General features: G+C 48.8%; 2 protein-coding genes across 3 annotated transcripts; one reads left to right on the top strand and one right to left on the bottom strand.

Annotated features, from left to right (window-relative positions):
* Positions 1-5,977: 5,977 nt before the first annotated feature.
* LOC100838672 (transcription factor bHLH77) lies at positions 5,978-9,456 on the top strand. 2 transcript variants are annotated; one of them, XM_003564866.4, is made up of 8 exons: positions 6,000-7,400; positions 7,500-7,721; positions 7,840-7,905; positions 8,007-8,075; positions 8,231-8,305; positions 8,423-8,653; positions 8,756-8,846; positions 8,943-9,456. In XM_003564866.4, the coding sequence occupies exons 1-8, from the start codon at positions 6,765-6,767 to the stop codon at positions 8,978-8,980; spliced, it is 1,428 nt and encodes a 475-aa protein (XP_003564914.1). In that variant the 5' UTR covers positions 6,000-6,764; the 3' UTR covers positions 8,981-9,456. The 2 variants fall into 2 exon arrangements, with proteins under 2 accessions (XP_010232732.1, XP_003564914.1); XM_010234430.3 differs by having other exon boundaries at positions 5,978-7,721.
* Positions 9,457-13,454: 3,998 nt separating this feature from the next.
* On the bottom strand, positions 13,455-16,758 carry LOC112270771. Its single transcript, XM_024458875.1, has 3 exons — positions 15,570-16,758; positions 13,686-13,988; positions 13,455-13,573 (listed from the first exon to the last, which is right to left on the bottom strand). The coding sequence occupies exons 1-2, from the start codon at positions 16,756-16,758 to the stop codon at positions 13,900-13,902; spliced, it is 1,278 nt and encodes a 425-aa protein (XP_024314643.1). The 3' UTR covers positions 13,455-13,573; positions 13,686-13,899.
* Between the last annotated feature and the right edge of the window lie 2,391 nt (positions 16,759-19,149).

Genomic DNA, 19,149 nt, shown 5'->3' with positions numbered 1-19,149 from the left:
TCCCTGAAATTAATATGCGGCCATGAAAGACAAACTCAGATCCGAATAGCCAGAATGATCGATCTGATCCCGTCCCAAAACAAGAAAGGATCACATCAAACAGTGTTGTTTTCCTTTCGGCTTTCGCTACGCAAACAAATCAGGCGGTGTAGCTCGATTGATATTGGGATGACGTGATTTATGGCGAATCGACAATGGCAGGGATCGGGAGGTTGCAGCGTCGATCCTGCCTGCCTGACACTACAGTGAAGAATGCCCCCTTCCTTTTTTCCAGCCGAGGATTTATTTCCGTATTGCTAAAGGGAGAGAAGACGGGTGGATCAAACGCCGGTGGCCTGGCTATTCAGAGTTTCAGACAGAAGCTTTGCAGAGCACCAAATGTTTTGCCAAATAAAAATTCTCTCGCGGATGGCGCTGCGAATTTCTCCCTTTCCCTTTTCTCTCTGTCTTTTCCACAATGTCAACAAACACAGCTCATAAGCTCATTGGCAAATGTTTGTTTTTACTATCTGTCGGTAGGTGCAGTTTCACAGCAGGCGGTAAAATTAAAACTCCGGCCGACGACGGAGGTCTCAAAATGCTCCCCCAAATTTTCCAAGACACACGTGAGCGTGGCACAGTGACAGGACGACAAGCGGCGGCCGGGGGGGCGGTTGGTGGAGTCAAATCAATTTGGCTGGCTCGGATCGAGCTACGATCCAAGGTCCCTTTTCAGATTGCTGGGTTAATTTCAGACCCAAAAGCCGGGGACGGAGTACCCCTCCTCCTCTACTCTCTGCAAAGACTGCATCCATGCACGCAATTCAGTAGTCACTCACTCAGTTTCCTGCCAAGCAGAGAGGGAATCTACTGTATCTTGACCCGGCTGTACTACGTATGGATGTACAGTTGCTTTCGCTGCCGTGTGGGCCCGAATCAACGTGGCCGGGACGCCGGGTGGTGGTCCGTGGTAGCCTGGTAGTAGGCGGTAGCTCGTAGCTGTGTACTTGATGAGTACGTAGCGCATAAATACGTTTTTTTTACTACGAGTACGTGAGGATAACATGCATGTAAGCATGTAGCTTGAGTTTTTTTTTTACTTTGATGAAGACGTACGTAGCTCGACTTTTTGCAGAGCACCAGAGAAAGAGAGAAAGAAAATAAAAGTGAGAATCTCCGTGAATACTTTTTTACTGTGCGTAGTACCTAGGATTGATTGTTGTACTAGCTTTTTTATTGAAAAAAATTGTTGTAGCAGCTAGGTTTAAGACTAAGAGCTATGCGATGCTACAAAGGTGGTGGTACTATGCGAGTCTTGTCTAATGCACTCTACTGCTACTACTGCAGACCCCCTCCCTAATCCCCTCCTACGTCTAGGGCGAACCTTTATGTGCTGAGTTCAGATGCTCTGTTGTTGCATGCCTGGCCTGGCCTGTTGTGGAAGTGCCACGTACCACGAATAAAACCCAGATCCAAGCCCAATTATACGCAGGCAAGGATATAATAGGCTATGATGATGATGATTAAGCTTGCTCCTCAGTCGCCTTCGTGCGCCCTTGCAAGTTGCAAAGATAATCCAAACCGAGCTTCACGCATGCTTTTTTCGAAAAAGAAGAAAACATCGGCCTCGCATCACAGCCATTTTTCAATTGATACACACAGTCATTTTTATTATCGAGTGTCACGAGTATAGAGTCTCGCAGTTCTGAGAGCACAAGCCCAAGAAAGTCCATGTACTGGACGTAAGCATCAGCGGAACAGCTGGGTCGCAACGAGGGAGGGATTGATGGTTAATTTGCCGGCAAAGGCGAGAGAAACCAGCCTTGACCAGCCAAGGATGGAGACCGAAGCCAAGTTTTCGGCAAAGAAATGTGGGATCATCAAGACGTCGTCGTACTAGTTTTATACCACAAACGCCTTTGATCGATAAAACAAATCGGCAACGGTTTCCTCCCGGTGTGTTAGAAGCACGATCGACGGGGGGTCAGATCGATTCCCCAAGTTTAAACCCCATATACATGCATGATAAATTAACACTCTCGTGGGGTACAATATACTAGTGCACCCATGGATGTAGTATCTACGCTTAAACTAATCACAAACTAAACGAATTGTACTCCACTCCCTATATAGGAGTATAAGCTGGCATCAACTCCAAGAAAACTACCATGTCTGATTAAAAAAGCAAACCCAATTTTATATCAAGCGGCTACCACTAAAGTCCTACTACTACCTCCCCTGTTCTCCTTGGAGCCCAGCACTCGTTGCGGCCTTGCCTTGCTTGTGGCTCACTCCGGCGTCGGCGAGCCGCATTCACCTCTCACTCTGTCGCTCAACTCGACTCAATTCAATCCTATCTAATTATTTTTCCTGCTGGCCTTTCCGGGTCCAAATGATTGCCACGGAGATGTTAACCAACAACTAACCAGTTAACCACCCTCCGTCCCGGCCTGCTCCTCCGATAAGGCGATAAGGATCGCTCTTCCTTTGCTTGCAACCAAAGGCCGGAGCAAACTATATGATCAGTAGTAGTACTACACGGTTTACACCAGCACCAGCAGCAACTCATAAAGGAGCTAGGGCCATGTATATATGGTCCCGGTTATATGCCCGGCAGCCATGGCATGGATCGATCCAACACATTCTTATGCTCCCGTAGCACGTTTTGTTTGGTGCGATTAAGCGTTTCTTTGTGTCGGCTTTTTCAGAGGATGGAACTTCGTGGGAGTCATATGCATCAAGGGGGGCTGCAAGCATGCTTGCTAAATTAATGGTCCTCGCTTACCCTCCACACTGAAACACCTACTCTACCCGGCAGTGTTGTCGTACCAGAGGATTTCTGTATCGTGGCCTCGATCGTCTCCCGACTCCAAATCAGAAGTTAAAATTATACTACTAGTAAAAGTCCACTGGAAGAGAGAGGGGGAGTTAAAATCAGAGCTGGGTTAGTTAATTAATGAAGGACTAATTGGCAGTAGCTTTAGGAGATCGATGGGTTCATTGGTTGCAGTCACTTCCTTCCATTTCAGGGAGATACAGTATGTCTGATTGTCTAGTGTCCTCTCTTTCTCTGTAAATCCCTTTCCCTGTATATTATTTTGTGCTGGCCTCAACAGCAAGCATGTGACTGTCAGCAGCGATCCCGAGGCCGGCGATTAGAGTAAGCCGCGCATCTCTGAAGAACACAATTAGCTGCCAAACTGTTAGGTGCAAGCTAGTGTTTGCATTTGGAGCATAATTAAACCATTTAACCGGCCGGCGACACTTAATTTTAGTACGAGAGCTGACAGAGCGCACTTCAGTTCAGGCCTAGGCAGGCCGTTCTGCATGCGCCAGTTTCAAATTCCCATCTGCATCTGCGCGTGTTTGCAGGCTACACAAACAGAACTGGAAGAACAGCAAAGAGAACTGAAGTGCAAGTGTAGAAAATTAAAAATCACCGCTAGCAGCAATGTTGTGTATGCGGGCTTTGCCAGCTCAGGCTATGAACCCTCCGAGCCGTCCCATCAGCGCCAAGGAAAAAGGCAAGCACGTCAGTCCACGGTTTTGTCCGATCCATCCCATTGGTTTTGAGACGGTGGATCAGTTCCATTTCTATCAGGGACATTTTAAAATTCATTAAGCCGGAGAAGAAATCGGCTTTCTCCAGTTCATCCCTCTCCTTCCTAGCAGCTAGTAGAAAATTGACACGAGATCTTTAATTAACAACTGCCTCGACGGCCTTCATGCCTCAGAATTTTAGGAGGAGGGAGGACGTACGAGTCAAGCCCCAGCAAGTCGGCTTCGGACGTTTTTTCTTCGTCGTTGCGGAAAATGTGGTGCCAATGTTCAGGACCATTCCCGTGACTTCAATTCAGGACGTTTCGGGAACACACATGATTGAAATTTAACAGAACTCTAGTCAGCCGACTCAAAAGCTTAATTTAAGGAAATCAACAGTAGGATTTTGATTATATTTTTCTCTTTAAGCTCAGAGAAACAAATATAAATGTGCGTACGAATTTATACTGCATATACCTAAAATTGAACTTCTATAACATTGGAGATAAGCATTTTCAACGCACTGAAACTCAACAAAATTAACAAACAATTGCTGGCTACCAAATCTGCTAACGTGGACCAGCTCCATCAGTTCATTAGCAAGATGCAGAGACCGGGGTCTTCCCCGTTCCCGAAAAAAAAACCAAAAAAAAATCCTATGCCCTTTTTGCAGCGTGGGAGGTTTTTCCGCGTGGAAAATGATGGACTGGCTCCTACTACTAAAAACCTCGGTGAAATGAAATCTCAGCCGTGCGCTAGGCGTGTACACTGCCTTCTATCCCATATTCCCATCAGTTCCTAAACCCCCAAAGCTAAGAAAGCATTTTTCTGTACCATATAGCAGGGCTAATCGATCCGTGAAAAGCAACAAAAAAAAAGAGCAAAGAGGAGTGCAGCGGAAGCGAACACGAATGGCCTCGCCTTTCCCCTCCCGGGTGACTTGCCCGTAAAGATTTTATCATTTCCAGACAAGGAGGATGGGGGGTTCACTGTTGGGTTTACCCTACCACACTTTGCATACGTACATCCGCTGTACTAGGCGATTCCAAGACATTTTGCGTCCTTTGGGGCGCTGCCTGGGCAAATCCGGCCAATGACCCCATCCCACGCAGAAACGGATGGTCCTGATCAGTCATTAGCAGCATCTGATTATTTTTTATAGCGTTTGCAACTTTGCATTGCGCTCGAGGTAGATCGATCGATCAGATGTCTGGGGCACCTGAAGAAAAAAAAAATCTCCACTAGCACTTGTCTGTTGAGTTGAGTGCTTGGCTGTGTACGTACTACTGATCATCGACGAACTGTCTCTAATCGCATTCCTCGAAGCTTGAATTAGCAAGCTCCTGTGTCAGCAGATATACATTGTCTTAGGACGTGAATGGAAAATTTGCTTTTCGTACGGGATTCCCGTGGCTATATATGGAACGTACACTGAGCGTGACAGAAAAAATTGGAGTACTACTTCGCTGCTGCTTCACATCATCATTGAGTTGATAAATGGAGTTAAACTAATAATTGATCTGTTTCTAATTAAGGGTGTTGATCCTGTCTTGATCGTCCATTTGTAAATTCTAAATTCGACGCAATTTTCACATCTGCAGATGATTTGTGTTATAGTACGATATAGCGGCAACAGCAAGTGGGGGTGTGGTGTGAGGCGTCCACACTATACTGTGGCTTCAATGCTGTCATTAGTGTGGATGTGTCGTACAGTACGAGTATTCACGTCTCATGAGCACATGTGTTGAACAAATCTCGCAAGGCCAATCATAATACCTCTCACGCTCGACCGGCCTTCGTATTCCATGCCATTTGCATGCTCGTACACCTTCTTCTTCTTTCCCTTAAATCGCATGCCTCTGTTTCACAAGTACCATCGACATTTGTCTCCATGCAAAAGATTTTATTACACAATGGAAGCTTTAATTGATAGCAATTCAGCATAGCAAAAAGAGGGGGGGGGGGGGGGGGGGATTGGAGCAAAAAATTCGGAGAAAAGTATGGCGAGGAGAGACCCAAACGGAGTGCTCCAAAGGCCCTAAATATCATCCAACAGAAGGGGATAAAAACCCCAATCAACCTCGAACAGTTCTCGCGGCGCACAAGAACAAATCACGCCGGGTAGTTCCATCCAATGGGCTGCGTACTGCTCCATGCTGAGAATTCTAAAAAAATTAGATAATGATTAAAAACGTTTTTATTCCGTTGGCTAGGAACTAGCAGTAGTAGGATCCAACCCAAACTACCAAGCATCCTCTGTCCCCTTGTGGCCTTCCCCTGTTCACAAATTTAATGATTGGTTCATCCTCTCAATTCCATGGGCAAGCAAAGCAACAGCAACCCTGCTTAGGGACCATCACCTTCACATCCTCCCCTTCCCATTTTTAAATATACCCTTTGGATCGAAAACAAAACATGAACAAATGTAAAATAAATCATCTCCAATCTTGCCATAGTTAATTCCAGACCCTTTTTTTAATGCTTGCACAGCACAGATGATGAGATGAAGGAAGCTCCGGGCCAAAGCAAAATGCAATGCATCATCATCATCCCCTTTGGTTCTTCGCTCCACACTCTCTGTTTCCTTCCTTCCTTTCCCCCACCTCTGCTCCCCCAGTAGAGATGAGATGAGCTCTGCATCTCCCCAGCGCTTTTCTCTCCAGCTTCCTTCCTTGTTTCATGGCAGGAAAGGCTGAGCTGAATGATGCACGTAGCCCCATCCAAGTTTGACCCATGCCATCCTGGACCTATATACATACCGCCCCTCTTGCATCCTCTACTTCGGAATTCCCTCTACTTCTACTGCTACCAGTAGTAGTACCAGCCCCGCTTGCTTGTTGTTGAGTCGAGCTGAGAGGCTGAGGCTCCTCTCTCTCTCTCTCTCTCTCTCTCTCTCTCTCTCTGCTTTTGCCTGCGCAAGCTTTTGCTTTGTTTTAGGTGCTTCTTTCCCACTCCTTTACTGTTCGCCGTCCCACTTTCCCCCCCCCCCCCTCCTGCGTTGTCACGCACACGAAAAGCTCCTGCCTTTACCTTCCCGGACGGACCTTATCTCCGGCCCCGTAGTGGGATTTGGTGGCAGCTGCGCTACTTGCCTCCCGCGTTTCTTTGCTTGATTGGGGGCTGTCTCGCGTCTCGCCTCGTCGTCAGCGCCAGGAGGGTTCTTCTTCTCCAGTGTGCTCGGGATTCATCTGGGCAATTGCGGGGCTTGCTGCACAGATCTTGGCGCGATTCCGGCCGGCGACGGGATGAACTGCGGGCCGCCGGACCAGCTGCCGCCGCCGCAAGCGACGGCGCCGTCGTGCTTCCTGAACCTCAACTGGGACCAGTCCATGGACGCGCCCGCGCATCGTGGCGCCGGGGCGCACCTCGACCCGGCGCTCGGCTCGATGGTCTCCTCCCCGGCGGCGTCCAACTCGACGGCGACCGAGGGCCTCGCTCTCCACGGGATCTCGCCGCACTACGGTGGCACGCCGCCGCCCAAGCTCGACCTCTCCATGATGGGGCAGTTCCACCACCACTACCCGCCGCCGCAGGCCGGTGGTGGCTCCGGCGGTGGCTTGCCGACCCTGGAGAACCTGATGCCCATGGGCTCCCTGGACCAGTTCCTCGCCGACCCAGGCTTCGCCGAGCGGGCCGCCAGGCTCTCCGGCTTCGGTGGCCCAGGCCCGGGGCAATTCGGCCTCCCGGACGACGGCCCGATCGGCGCATTGAAGGAGCTGGAGCTCGGGAACGCCCGGGACGAGTCTTCGGTGTCCGATCCGGCGTCCGAGATGGCGCTCAAGGGCGCTCCCGACGGCAATGCGAGGAAGCGGAAGGCCGGCAGCAAGGGGAAAGGCAAGGACAGCTCCATGTCCACCTCCGCCAAGGATCTCCTCGCCAAGGTACGCCGTACGCGCAGAATTCCGCTCAGCTACGTCTGTAGCAGCATGATGTACCCCGACGGGAGCGAAAGATTTTACTGTACGGTGCTTAATTTGCAGGAGGACTCGGCCGCGAAGCGTTGCAAATCCATGGAGGAGAGCAATGGCGCGGAGGAGAATTGCGCCAAGGGGAAGGCCGCGCAGAGCAGCAGCGAGAACGGCGGCGGCAAGAAGCAGGGGAAGGACGCTGGCGCTTCGAAGCTCCCGGAGCCGCCCAAGGACTACATCCATGTCCGGGCGCGGCGCGGAGAGGCCACGGACAGCCACAGCCTCGCCGAGAGGGTACGCATCATTCTTTTTGGGGCCTCTCTTGCATTGCACATTGCTTGCTGCTGTGATCATCTTCGCTGTAGATTTATGTTTTTGCTTTCTCGTAATCCCTTGGCGAACAATAATTCAGGTCAGAAGAGAGAAGATCAGCCAAAGGATGAAGCTGCTGCAGGATCTCGTGCCTGGCTGCAACAAGGTAACTGCAAACAAAAAACAAAAGCACCCATCGTTGCATTCGCTGTACAACTTAGCTTGGTGTGCTCAGATCGGAAATGAGGAAATGTTTACCTGTTTCAGGTAGTTGGCAAGGCTGTCATGCTCGATGAGATCATAAACTATGTGCAATCGCTGCAACGGCAAGTCGAGGTATAATTATTACTTTTGGCCATTGTCGACTCACATACGCAGAATGATTAAAAAAAACCGCGGCACTTGCCGTTTTAGAACCGAGCAAAACGCAGATGGCTGCAGTCTAAACTCTAAAAAAAAATAACCTCTGCCTTTCAATGCCCATTTTGCAGTTTCTGTCCATGAAGCTGGCCACGGTGAACCCCCAGCTGGACTTCAACAATTTGCCCAACCTCCTCGCTAAAGATGTGAGGACAAGCATTCATGATCCCCGTTGCTACATTTGGTTCCTCTCTTGTTGGGGCAACTGACTGGCTTAACTTATCTCATTTTTTTTCTTTTCCAATTTGGCTTGTGATGATCAGATGCAGCAGTCATGTGGCCAGTTGCAGAGCTCGCATTTCCCGCTGGAGGCATCAGGTGCGCCGCTCCCTTACATGAGCCAGCCTCACCAGGGGAGTAACCCTCTCGACTGCGGCATGACCGACGGCATGGACGATCAGGGCTCCATGCACCACCAGCTAGACCCGGCGTTCTGCAGGCCGATGGGCTCACACCACCATTTCCTCAACGGAGTCAGCGACGCCGCCTCTCAGGTAACATAACAATTTTGCGCAACCATGCCTGATTTTGCTTGAGCTTGCACAATGTTTGTGGAACCGATACTGACGGTGAGTAATCCGGTGCTGCTTTCGCAGGTTGGAGCTTTCTGGCAAGATCTGCAAAGCGTTGTTCAAATGGACATGGGGCAGAGTCAGGAGATCGCCACTTCTTCCAACAGCTACGACGGTAAAAAGCCAATTTTCAGTTCCCTTTCAAGCTGGTGTCTGAATTTCTTGCATCTTTTTTCAACCAATTCTGATGTTAAAATTCACGCCGGATCAGGTTCATTGCAAACAGTCCACATGAAAATGGAGCTTTGACATCGTTGGGGGGAAAGCTCGAAAAGCCGCCCGCTGTACATAAGAGAGAAGCCAGCCAGCCAGCCAGTCAGCTTGCCATCATCCATGGAAGCACTCTCGACGAGTCTGCTGAAATTCAACCTAACAATGTTGGGCCCCTAGCTAGTAGTGTCTTAGCTTCTAATTCCCAATGATCCCGGTGTAATGATTCTTTTGAACAAACAGACACGGAACTCGCCGCCGCCTACGGTAGCTTAGCTAGCTCGATCGGCCACATAATAGTCTGTCTCCTCCTTCCATGTTTTAGCTAAGCTGCAAAACAATTAAGTTCCGGTACATAGTTCCCCCCGCGGTACATTATGCACGCTCATTTCAATCGTCAGTCAGAACCTTTGATTATATGTCCTCCCTCCAAGCGAAGGGGGGAATATTGAAGATGTGTAATATGGCACTACATAATTTTTAGCCGATAAATACCATTAAGATCCTTCAGACATTATGCCTGTCGTCCATCGATCATTTGATCACCCTCTTGACCTCCTCAACCACACACGTATTTCTTTGGATGATCCATACACAATTGGCTATCGAAAGACATCGAGGTTAATTCCCACTTGGATGGAGAAGGGATGGATCGAGGGAGGGGATGCTTTGTGAAAGGACATGGACAGAAGGAACAAGCAAAGCTGTTGAATGGGGCTGGCTGCTGGATGGGGGGTTTTGTGGGTGCTTTTTAGCTGTATGATAAGTACCCGGCCGGAGACAGGGACAGCACTGGGACAGTGCTAGCTGCTGCGTGCTGAGGAGGCGGAGGATCGATCGATCCCCCCACATTATTGTGAGATTGATGATTTCTACGCCAGGCCGCAGATCGAGCAGAGACGCCGGCCTTGCTACTACAACTACGACGCTACATCAGACAGGCAGCGCAGCGGCATTCATTCATTCACTCACTGCCCTGGCCTGGCCAGCCAGCCAGCCATGAGATGACGCTGTTTGCTGCACTGCTCCTGTGCTGTGCTCCTTTGAATTACTTCGCAGAAGCAAGTAACAGTGCCCTCTTTGTGATCTCCAGAGATGTCGTACTACTGTACTGCGGAGTAGTATAGTATTTTCTTGACTAGTATATATATATTTTGTTGTTAAAAATGTCGCCGTCAGAGAGGAGTCCAAATCATCCAGGCTGTGATCACGCTCGCCCCGGAACGGGATCAGCGGAGCGATCTGTTCCGGTCACTCGTTTTCTGAAGCAATCATGTAGACGCTGTAGCTCCGAATCATGGCTAATCAGGACGCGGGATCTTAGCAGCTATAGCATGCAGCAGTGTTCTCTGTTCAGTGTTCACTGCTCGCTAATTAATCCACACACTGCTCCGCCATCACTGTACTCCCCTTTTCAAAAAACCTTAATTACTTGAGAAGCACAGGCGAGACGAAAACAACATGATGTGCCCTGTGTGCACAGAGATCGACCGTGATTCGGACACCAAGGCCGTCATGGGCGAACACCCGATGCTTAATTTTACACGGTCGTCAGAGTAATTTGGTGGTGCTCCGTCAGAGCAATTTGGTGAGTTAGTGGGGAAAAACATACATATATGGCTTAATTATTCGTCGTCCTTGAGTCCATCTTCCAGGGGGCGATCGATAGGGATTGGAGGGGGGAGTGAGAGATGCTTGTAATGATGCCGTATCATCTTCGTCGGGGCAGAGACTCGTGTGCATCGCCGTCAGAGAAAGCTGTGGGGTTACACTTACAGAATGACAGCCACAAATGGCAACAAGTCAAAGGCTTGGCTTTTGTTGCGAGAGATACGTAACGTACGTGACATAAGTGAGCCGTCGATGATCGCCAGCTAGCTAGCTCGAGGTAGATCTGCTGGCTGCACACACATGTGTATCATGCCTGGAATCTATCAGGGGGAATATGAAGAAGCGTGTGTACCCAAGCAAAGCACAGGTTGAGTTTAATTACTCCGTATGTATTCCCTGTGAGCTCTACTGGTATGCAAATTCAATTAAGCAAGGAAGATGAATTCAACATCCAAGGGGAGTTTGTGAAAATAGGAGACGCCTTGTGGGGGCAAAAGCAGGTAATCATATGCTACGGCTATATATGACCCTTGCGGCTATTGCCTGCTGACAGGTTTCCCTTTGCTTTTCCCTTGGAGGTCAAGAGCTATATATGCTACCGTACGATGCACGAGAGACATCCAAAGACTTGCTTAGAATCTTCAGCTCTCTGGAACGAACAATCTGCTAGCTTACATGGAGAAGAGGTTGAACTGGCCGGCTACACTTATCTGATCTTCTGCAACAGTCAGTCAGTCAGTCACTCATCTGCAACACATCACAAGCCAAGATGGAGTCAAACAAAAAAATGCTGACCCTGCACCCTCATACAAAAAATGTTCCTTTTGCTAGATCAGAACTGATCATGCACATGGAGAGCTAATAAAGTTAACAGAACGACGACGATCGACGACCCTCGTCTGGCCAATAAAGTCGTCGTGTACGTACCCGGCCTGACGCCGCCACCACCACACCGCTGGATGGATCGATTCGTGTGGTTTTGGCTGGCATGAGGTCGATCCCCCTCCTAAAGCGCCGTCTAATTGATCGATCGATCGATCTCCCCCAGTCCTCCCCTCTCTCTTGATTCTCTCCCGACAGAAGCAAAGCGAATCGCGCAGACCTGAGCGCGAACAAATCTAGTTGCCCCCCGCGCTGATTAAGCTGCAGCCAGCGTGCAGGTGAGCGGTCGACACTGCAGCGCATGCATTATTGGTCGGTCGCATCGCGCGCGTTTCATCGATGATCATATGCATGCATACGCACCTCTCGTGGGATTTTGTACGCGGCGCAGGGGTGGAGAGAGCTCGACAGGTGCCCCGTGGATGTTCCAAGGGGGAGTACGGGGCCGGGCAGCGGCAAGAGGGCCACAAACCCCTGCGTTTGGGTACCGTACTTACTACTGTGTGCCCAGCGCGGTTTGTGAGAGCACACAGTGCGTTGGGTTCGTTGGGACGTGCCCGTCTCCGATCCGTCTCTGCGTGTGTGCGTGTAACCGCGCGCGCGGGCGCGGCCTAGCTAGGCTACGTGTTCCGCGCCGCTGCCGCTGCCCCTGATGACAGTGATGATGGTGGGAAACCATCAAATCAAGGGCCCGGCCGGGGTGCCGATCGACCGAGAGCGACGTACTGCGCGACTGTGCGCGCGCGCGCGCGGTCCTCTCTTCCTCGATCCCGTGCATGCATGCATGCACACACGCAGCCGTCAAATACTCGATCGACCCGCGGCGTTGGATGCTCTTTTGAATTGATCGCCCTCATGCACCAACAGCCGGCTTGCTGCACGCGGATCTACGGACACACGTATATGATGCATCGCGTCGATTGATCGTTTGATTTGCTTTGATTTGAGGAAACGTCTGCCTGGAGCGGAGCCCGTCATGCGGTGCATGCATGTGTCGCGTGGGCCGTGGCCGTGCGCGCTTCCGCGGTGCAGCTGGTGTGCTAGCTGCCTAGGAAGGACTAGGAGGAGTAAAACGTAGTACGTGATTGATGCGGTCGCCTCGGTTCGATCGAGCTGTAGATGTACCGGTACGGGGTTAATTATCACGTGGATTGCTCTGCCGCAGGAGGGCCGAATAGACCGCAAGTTAATTCCTAGCCACTGAAAGTGATATTCGATCCACAAGGTGCTTTCCTTCATCGGCATCATGTATTAAGATTCAGAACGAACAATGAAGGAGAGAGTGTTGGTCCAGATACTAATCTTACAACTTTAATACTGTCTCTCTTTTTTTTTTTCGACGAAGAAGTGAGCTTAAGAACTTTAATACCATCGACAAAATTTTAAGCCAGACACCTGAGATATGACCACACACTGTGTATAACCCTGTTTTTGTTTGACAGCTTTATAACCCTGGTTTTTTTTTATTAACACTGAAACGGACGAAGAAGTGACACATTGCGGCTGAACCTAAAATTTGAATCCGGCTGAACAGGCTTCACCAGGGCACACTCTAACGATATGATCCGCTCAATTCCAAAGCCCATGGCAGCTGCTATCTCAGTTTAGTGCAGGCCAGTCTGGGCTGAGCTAGCCCAAGAGAAACCAGTCTGGGCTGAGTATTCTGATTAGCTCTGCGTTAAATGATCCATGCATGGACGCCAGCGTATCGTCATCTTTTAGTTTCGTTTTAGTCGCCTCTCGAGTAGAAAAAGATGACTCGGTGCCTTTTGCTCCCTGACTCCCCAAGTTGAGCAATGCTCAAGTTCCGTACTGGCTACTGCGTAACAATTAATAATACAGTACTTGAAGCGCGACACGACAGTACTACCGTCATGTAAAAGAAGGCCGGGTGTATATAGAAGTCTGAGTCAAGAATGAATAATTTCTTCACAATAACTAGCCTTCGCTCGTCAACGAAATTAACGTTGATTTCAACAAAAAAAATGGTAGTATGAGAAATAAATCGCAATATACATGGCAGCCAAAGGATCCGACCATCTACGCTGCTGTAGGGGAAGACTTACGCCGCCGCCGCTGCCGCCGCCGGCGGCCGCCCTTCTCTATCAAGCTCACCTCCAGTCTACATCCGTCCAATATCTGCATGACTCCACATGAAAGAAGGAGAATGGATTTGATCGATCATTAATTAATTCAGTACGTCTAAAAATTAAAACACGAACGAACGCAAACTCTATCAGGGTTAACTGACCAGTCCGTTGAGAGAAGCGAGAGCATCTTCCTGCTTGGCATGCATCGTCGCCATGGTGACGAGCCCGATACCCTGTGAGGTCTTGGTCTTCCGGTAGTAGATCACCTCAGCGTGGGACACTTTGCCGTAGTCGTTGAAGAAGTGTTGCAGGCGTGTGTTGTTCACCTTGAGTGGCAGGTTGCGTACTATCACCCGGAAACAAGACTCGTATTGCTTAGCGATCCGAGTAATATTGCTCGTTGGAGTTGGAGGTGTCTGCGGCTGTCTTTGGTGCTGTCCACCCTGCGATCTCTTGTAGATTTCCTGAGCGAGCAAAATATATCAAAGTTTTGAGAGGCCTTATTGCATAGCTAGGCAGCTAGAATTTTTCATAGCCTCTTCCCCGTCTCCGAGACATTCCCATCATCAAGACTCCTGATTCAAAATTTTGGCGGATTGGAATTCAGGAATTCTTTTATCCTACGTGAGTCGTTTGATTTTTTTTTGCGGGTGTGAGTCTTTTGATTTTAAAAATAGACCCCACAGGAATTTTCTCATAAGGATCACTTTTACTACATTTCATTGGATTTTTTATCCATCCGCTCAAACCTCTTTAAGGTTTCTTTGTTTTTCTCTTTTTCAATCAAATTAGCAAACTCTGCTGCAACACAATCTTGTATGATTCGAGTGGACATGGCAGCACAATCCTGGATTTTTCCTATCCTTTCGTTTCTCCAATCATGCGAACCAAAGAGGTCTAGACCATCAGAGACCCTACAGCTAACCTTTCCATGTCGGTTCCTCAATCCAAGCTTTCCTCCACTTGTAGTGACGACGCTCCGACTTGTGGAACTCAGAAATAATTTTGAATTAGAGTCCTCTCTAGAGATTTTAGGGCGTCAGGAAAAGAAGGGAATTCATATTGTGATCGTTTGTTTCTTTCAGTGAGCCCAAGTGTTTATTTCTCGGGAAGTGTATAACTAAACACAACTAGCATGTCATGTTCATGATAAAATCAGACTTCCAATCTAAAATTCTCCCTAGACTAACTCTTTAGACCTAACTACTTCCCGTCATAAAGAAAAAAAAAGATGAACCTCAACGTAGATCAAATGGCTGCTTGAATGAATGTAATTTGTTAATAAAGAGTGAATTCCATATTTAGCACCAACTTCGTCATTTATGACGGTGATTGTTCCATTTAATGGAACTTTTTCCCGCTTTCCCCATTTAGTGGAACTTGTGCCATATTTTACCCAATTTAGTGAAACTTTTGTATTGGAGAAATCAACAACGCTCGCGTGTTCCTGTAAGTGGTGCTCTGGTTGTGCTCATGAACCTCGCATTGTGCAGTCGTAGTAGCGACCTTGCGAACGATGTTTCTGTGCTGCTCACAAGACTTGACGAGCAGCCAGTCGGCTGCCACATCCATGTTGGCCATCTCAAAGCTCGTCGCGAGCCTCATCGATTTTCCTGATACCAGAGTTTCACTAAATGGGAAAAACTAACAGACCCACTGGCACAAGTTTGGGGGAGAAATTTTCGTTAAATGAGGTAATTTTTGTCCCAAAAATCAAAATAGAGGGTTAAAAAATAGGATTCACTAATAAAATTCCAGTTGACTGCCATTTGTTTGGTACGCGAATTTCGTGCACAGTACTTACTCCCTCTGTTTTAGTATATACAAGGTCTACGCATATCGCTATGTCGATGATTTAACGAATACGACTTGAGTTTTATATCAAAAATTATATCGTTAGAAATTTCAAACGTTAGACTTCCTTCGTTCCTTAAATTAGGACGTATATTGTTTTCTTCGATCGAGCCAGAATTAGGCTAGCTAAAATTGATACGGTTGCATCCGTTATCAAAAGTACTTATTTATGGTTGAGGAGCATTAGGTACCTGGATCGGGGCAATGGGGCCGGGGAACGAGCCAGGTACACATGACGTCGTCCCATCCTTTAGGCAGCCACTCGAGGAGCACAGCCTCGTCGTGGACGAGGTCGTACCTGAACACGCCGAACCGCTGATGAGGCGGGCCGTCCTCGTCTTCGAACACGAAGTAGGCGCAGCCGCCGTCGACGCCCAGCCGCGACGCGTCGACGGCGAAGCTGTTGGGCCAGCCCAGGAACAGCACACGGTCGGCCAGGCTCCGGCCGCCGTAGTCCTCCTTCCTCACCCATTGCGGCGCCCCGTCCTCCCCCTCTTCCAGCACGTGCACGGACACCTTGAGCGCACGAGCCAGCAGCAGGCGGCAGCAGTCCGCCAGGAGCTGGAGCGACACCCACAGAAGCTCGCCGCGGGACTCCAGGACGTAGCTGTAGTGGTAGTCGTAGTCCTCGTCCTCGCCCGGTAGCCACGACCTCGGCACCAGCACGTCGTCGCTGGCGCTCGTGGCCGTGGCGCCGTCCGGGGGAACACTCACGACGTGCCAGAGGCTGGCCTCGACGGTCAGGAGGATCCTGCCGCCGTGGTACGCGGCGCGGCACTCGCCGTAGTAGGCCTCCTCGAAGGTCCTCTCGACGACCGTCCACTGATGATCCCCGTCCGTGCCCCCGGGACGCAGGAGCGCCACCCTGAACCAGTCATCGTCGTCCTCGTGCGGGTCGTTGTACAGAAGGACGGCGCCGTCGCCGTAGACGATGCCGCCGAGGTTCTCCTCCCAGAGCCAGTGGAGCTTCTTCTTCGGGAAGAAAGGCAGGCGGCGGGTGACGGCTCCGGTGAGAGGGTCGTGGAGCCCAGGCAGGCCACTGGGGCAATCGCTGAAGTACCGGACGGCCGTGCCGTCGGCGGCGGCCACCCAGTTGCAGCCCCGGTGCGCGGGCGGCGGCGCGCGGAAAGTCGCCTTGGAGAAGACGCATCTGAGATTCAGGGAGTCGGCGCGCTTCTTGTCCGGGGCGAGGAGCCAGGGAAGGAATTGCTGCTGCTGCTGCTGGGTTCGAGGCAGCGGGTCGAGTAATAAGTACTCCCGCCATGGCGTGCAGACGGCGTGGAAGCGGACGAAGTCGCCGGCGTCGTGCAGGCGGAGGGAGATCTCGCGGACAAGGTCCGGGGGGAGGTCCGACCACCGCCGGGGCCGCCTCCGATACATGGTATTATGGCGGCTACAGATTGGATGCCGGGCTACGAGTTGCCGAATATATAGGGGACGATGCGTAGTCTTGTGAATCGATCCATGATCTGTCCGTGTACGCGGCGCCAAGACCAGATCGATCGAGGGATTCTCGGGTGAACCGAATGGATGGATTCTTGTTTCTCCTCTCTCTCTCTACGAGTCTTGTTTCTTCTCTTTTTGAATGAAACATTAAAACTGGATCCATTTGTTCACAAAAACGATGCTAACTGCAGCTGTAGATAATTGAGAAATATTTTGTAGTCCTATCTCGTTGCATTTCTAAATTAATCACAGCTCTAACTCCACAAAAATGTGAAGTTATGAATGACCACCTCCACCAAATCCGCGGAGCTAGAGCCGTCTCAAACACACTCTTAGACAAAACAGATGTGATTGGAATAATTTTAGTGAACTTTATTTTGCTCTTCAGTGACATGTATCCGGCATTGATCTCTGCCACGCAGAGTGATCTCTTTGTTTTGTCAAGCAACTTGAGCGGGTGCCTACGCTTCTGAACACTAATTCATCCGGCATCCCGAATGTAACAAAATTGAACATGAGACAAACAGTTTGCCATATACTACATCTATTTCTAAAAATAAGAAGTTCAAATTTTGTCTAAAGTCAAATTTCTTCAAATTTGACCAAATGTAGAGAAAAATCTATTAGCCAGATCAGTACATTGTAGCTTTTAATAGATTTTTCTATAAACTTGCTCAAACTTGGAATATATTGACTTTGAACAAATTTATGACTTCTTATGTTTAGGAATGGAGAGAGTAGTTCTTTTTTTCCGATGGATATAGATAGGTTTTTTTTGCCAGGGTGTACATAGATATAGGTTTGTTGACGTTGCATGCAGCCGTTAACAAATTTGAACAGCATATAGTTGGCATTTAAGGTTCACAACATGCTATTCCTTATCTAATGAAGTAACATAATTATACCAAACAAATCCAGATGGTTTTGATTCTTTCCCACTTTTTATTTCCTCGTATGTGTTCGTAGCTACGTCAGCCAGTATTGTCATATACATGTGCTGTTATGTTCCGAACGATAGTTTATAGGCATGTTGTCACTATTTATATTGACTCAAAGGAAGGGATCCGTAGCATCCAGGATTATTTCGGAAGCACTACGAGTCCGAGTTACAGTCGGAGCGAAAGACTCGCCACAGGTTGGCGGTTATCTTTTGCGTGGGTTAACAACCGAGTTTCTCTCTTCTCTCAATTAATGGATAAAAAGGTTTTTGCCTCTGGTTCAAAATTAACAAGAAGATTGGGGACGGATATCATGACACTCATGAAGTTTGTCAGTAATGAATGTTAAGGGAGACAGAGACTTAATAACGAGATTATGATAGGTTTCGATGTGGGGGTGGGCAGGATGGCAAAAATGATGAAGCTAAAATTCATCACAACATGCCATGTAAACCTTCCACGGCCCTCGCAACATGCCTTTTGTGAAATATAATGTCAATTGCTTATTTTTTCTAATTTAAGTACACCTCTTTGTTACCCGTCTACTATAATTAGGTCAAAAGAGATTAAGGGAAGTAGTTTGTACATTAGTCGCTCTTGGCTAGTGTAGGGCACAAGGGAAAAGCCAAGTCAAGTCAAAATGGGTTATACGACAACCACAGGTTGTCGTAGTACTGTCTGTACATGTTGCACATACAAGTTTTTTTTCAAGACATCCATACTTCACATTTCGACTTCTGAAGCATAATTCACAGTTGTTTTATTTTCTCTAGAGAAGCAATTTTTTTTATAAACACGGTACAAATGCAGATGCTCACAACACGCGCGTACACTCACCTGTATGAACACACATACGCACACTCTACCCCTATGAGCACCTCCGAAAGACTGGGTCGGCAGCTCTTGACAGGCGTCTTGCTGTTGACGGGTACATCACCTAACACTGAAAGAATATCGCCGGTTAAATTCTGGAATAATCCAGAGAAATGTGACACCCATGTCAAGTCTAATACTTGAACCTAGATGCGCAGGTTCCACACAAAGAACCAAACCATCTGAACTAGGTTCAGTTCACTCTAGAGAAACAATTTTAATGCCTCCACCCTACTGCTGAGTCAAATTAGGTGGAGGCGATGGGGGATTGAACGACTGTTGTAAAAAAAAGCCAAATAACTTCTTTTTTTCTCGTAACCTACTGTATTTTGTGTGGAAATGATTACATACGAAGAAATTTGAAACCAACGGAGTATTATTATTGGAGGATTGGAGGCCGATCATACTACATGTAGCATATGGCTAAATTTTGGACACCATGGCCCAACACATATACGGTGACGGGTGACATCGGTGGTCGACCCGAAATCTAATCCGACGGCTTGAAATCGCC

This window comes from Brachypodium distachyon, chromosome 2, assembly GCF_000005505.3.
Source record: "Brachypodium distachyon strain Bd21 chromosome 2, Brachypodium_distachyon_v3.0, whole genome shotgun sequence".
In the NCBI taxonomy this organism is placed as follows: Eukaryota; Viridiplantae; Streptophyta; class Magnoliopsida; order Poales; family Poaceae; genus Brachypodium; species Brachypodium distachyon.
This window is presented reverse-complemented; position numbering and strand designations above follow the sequence as displayed.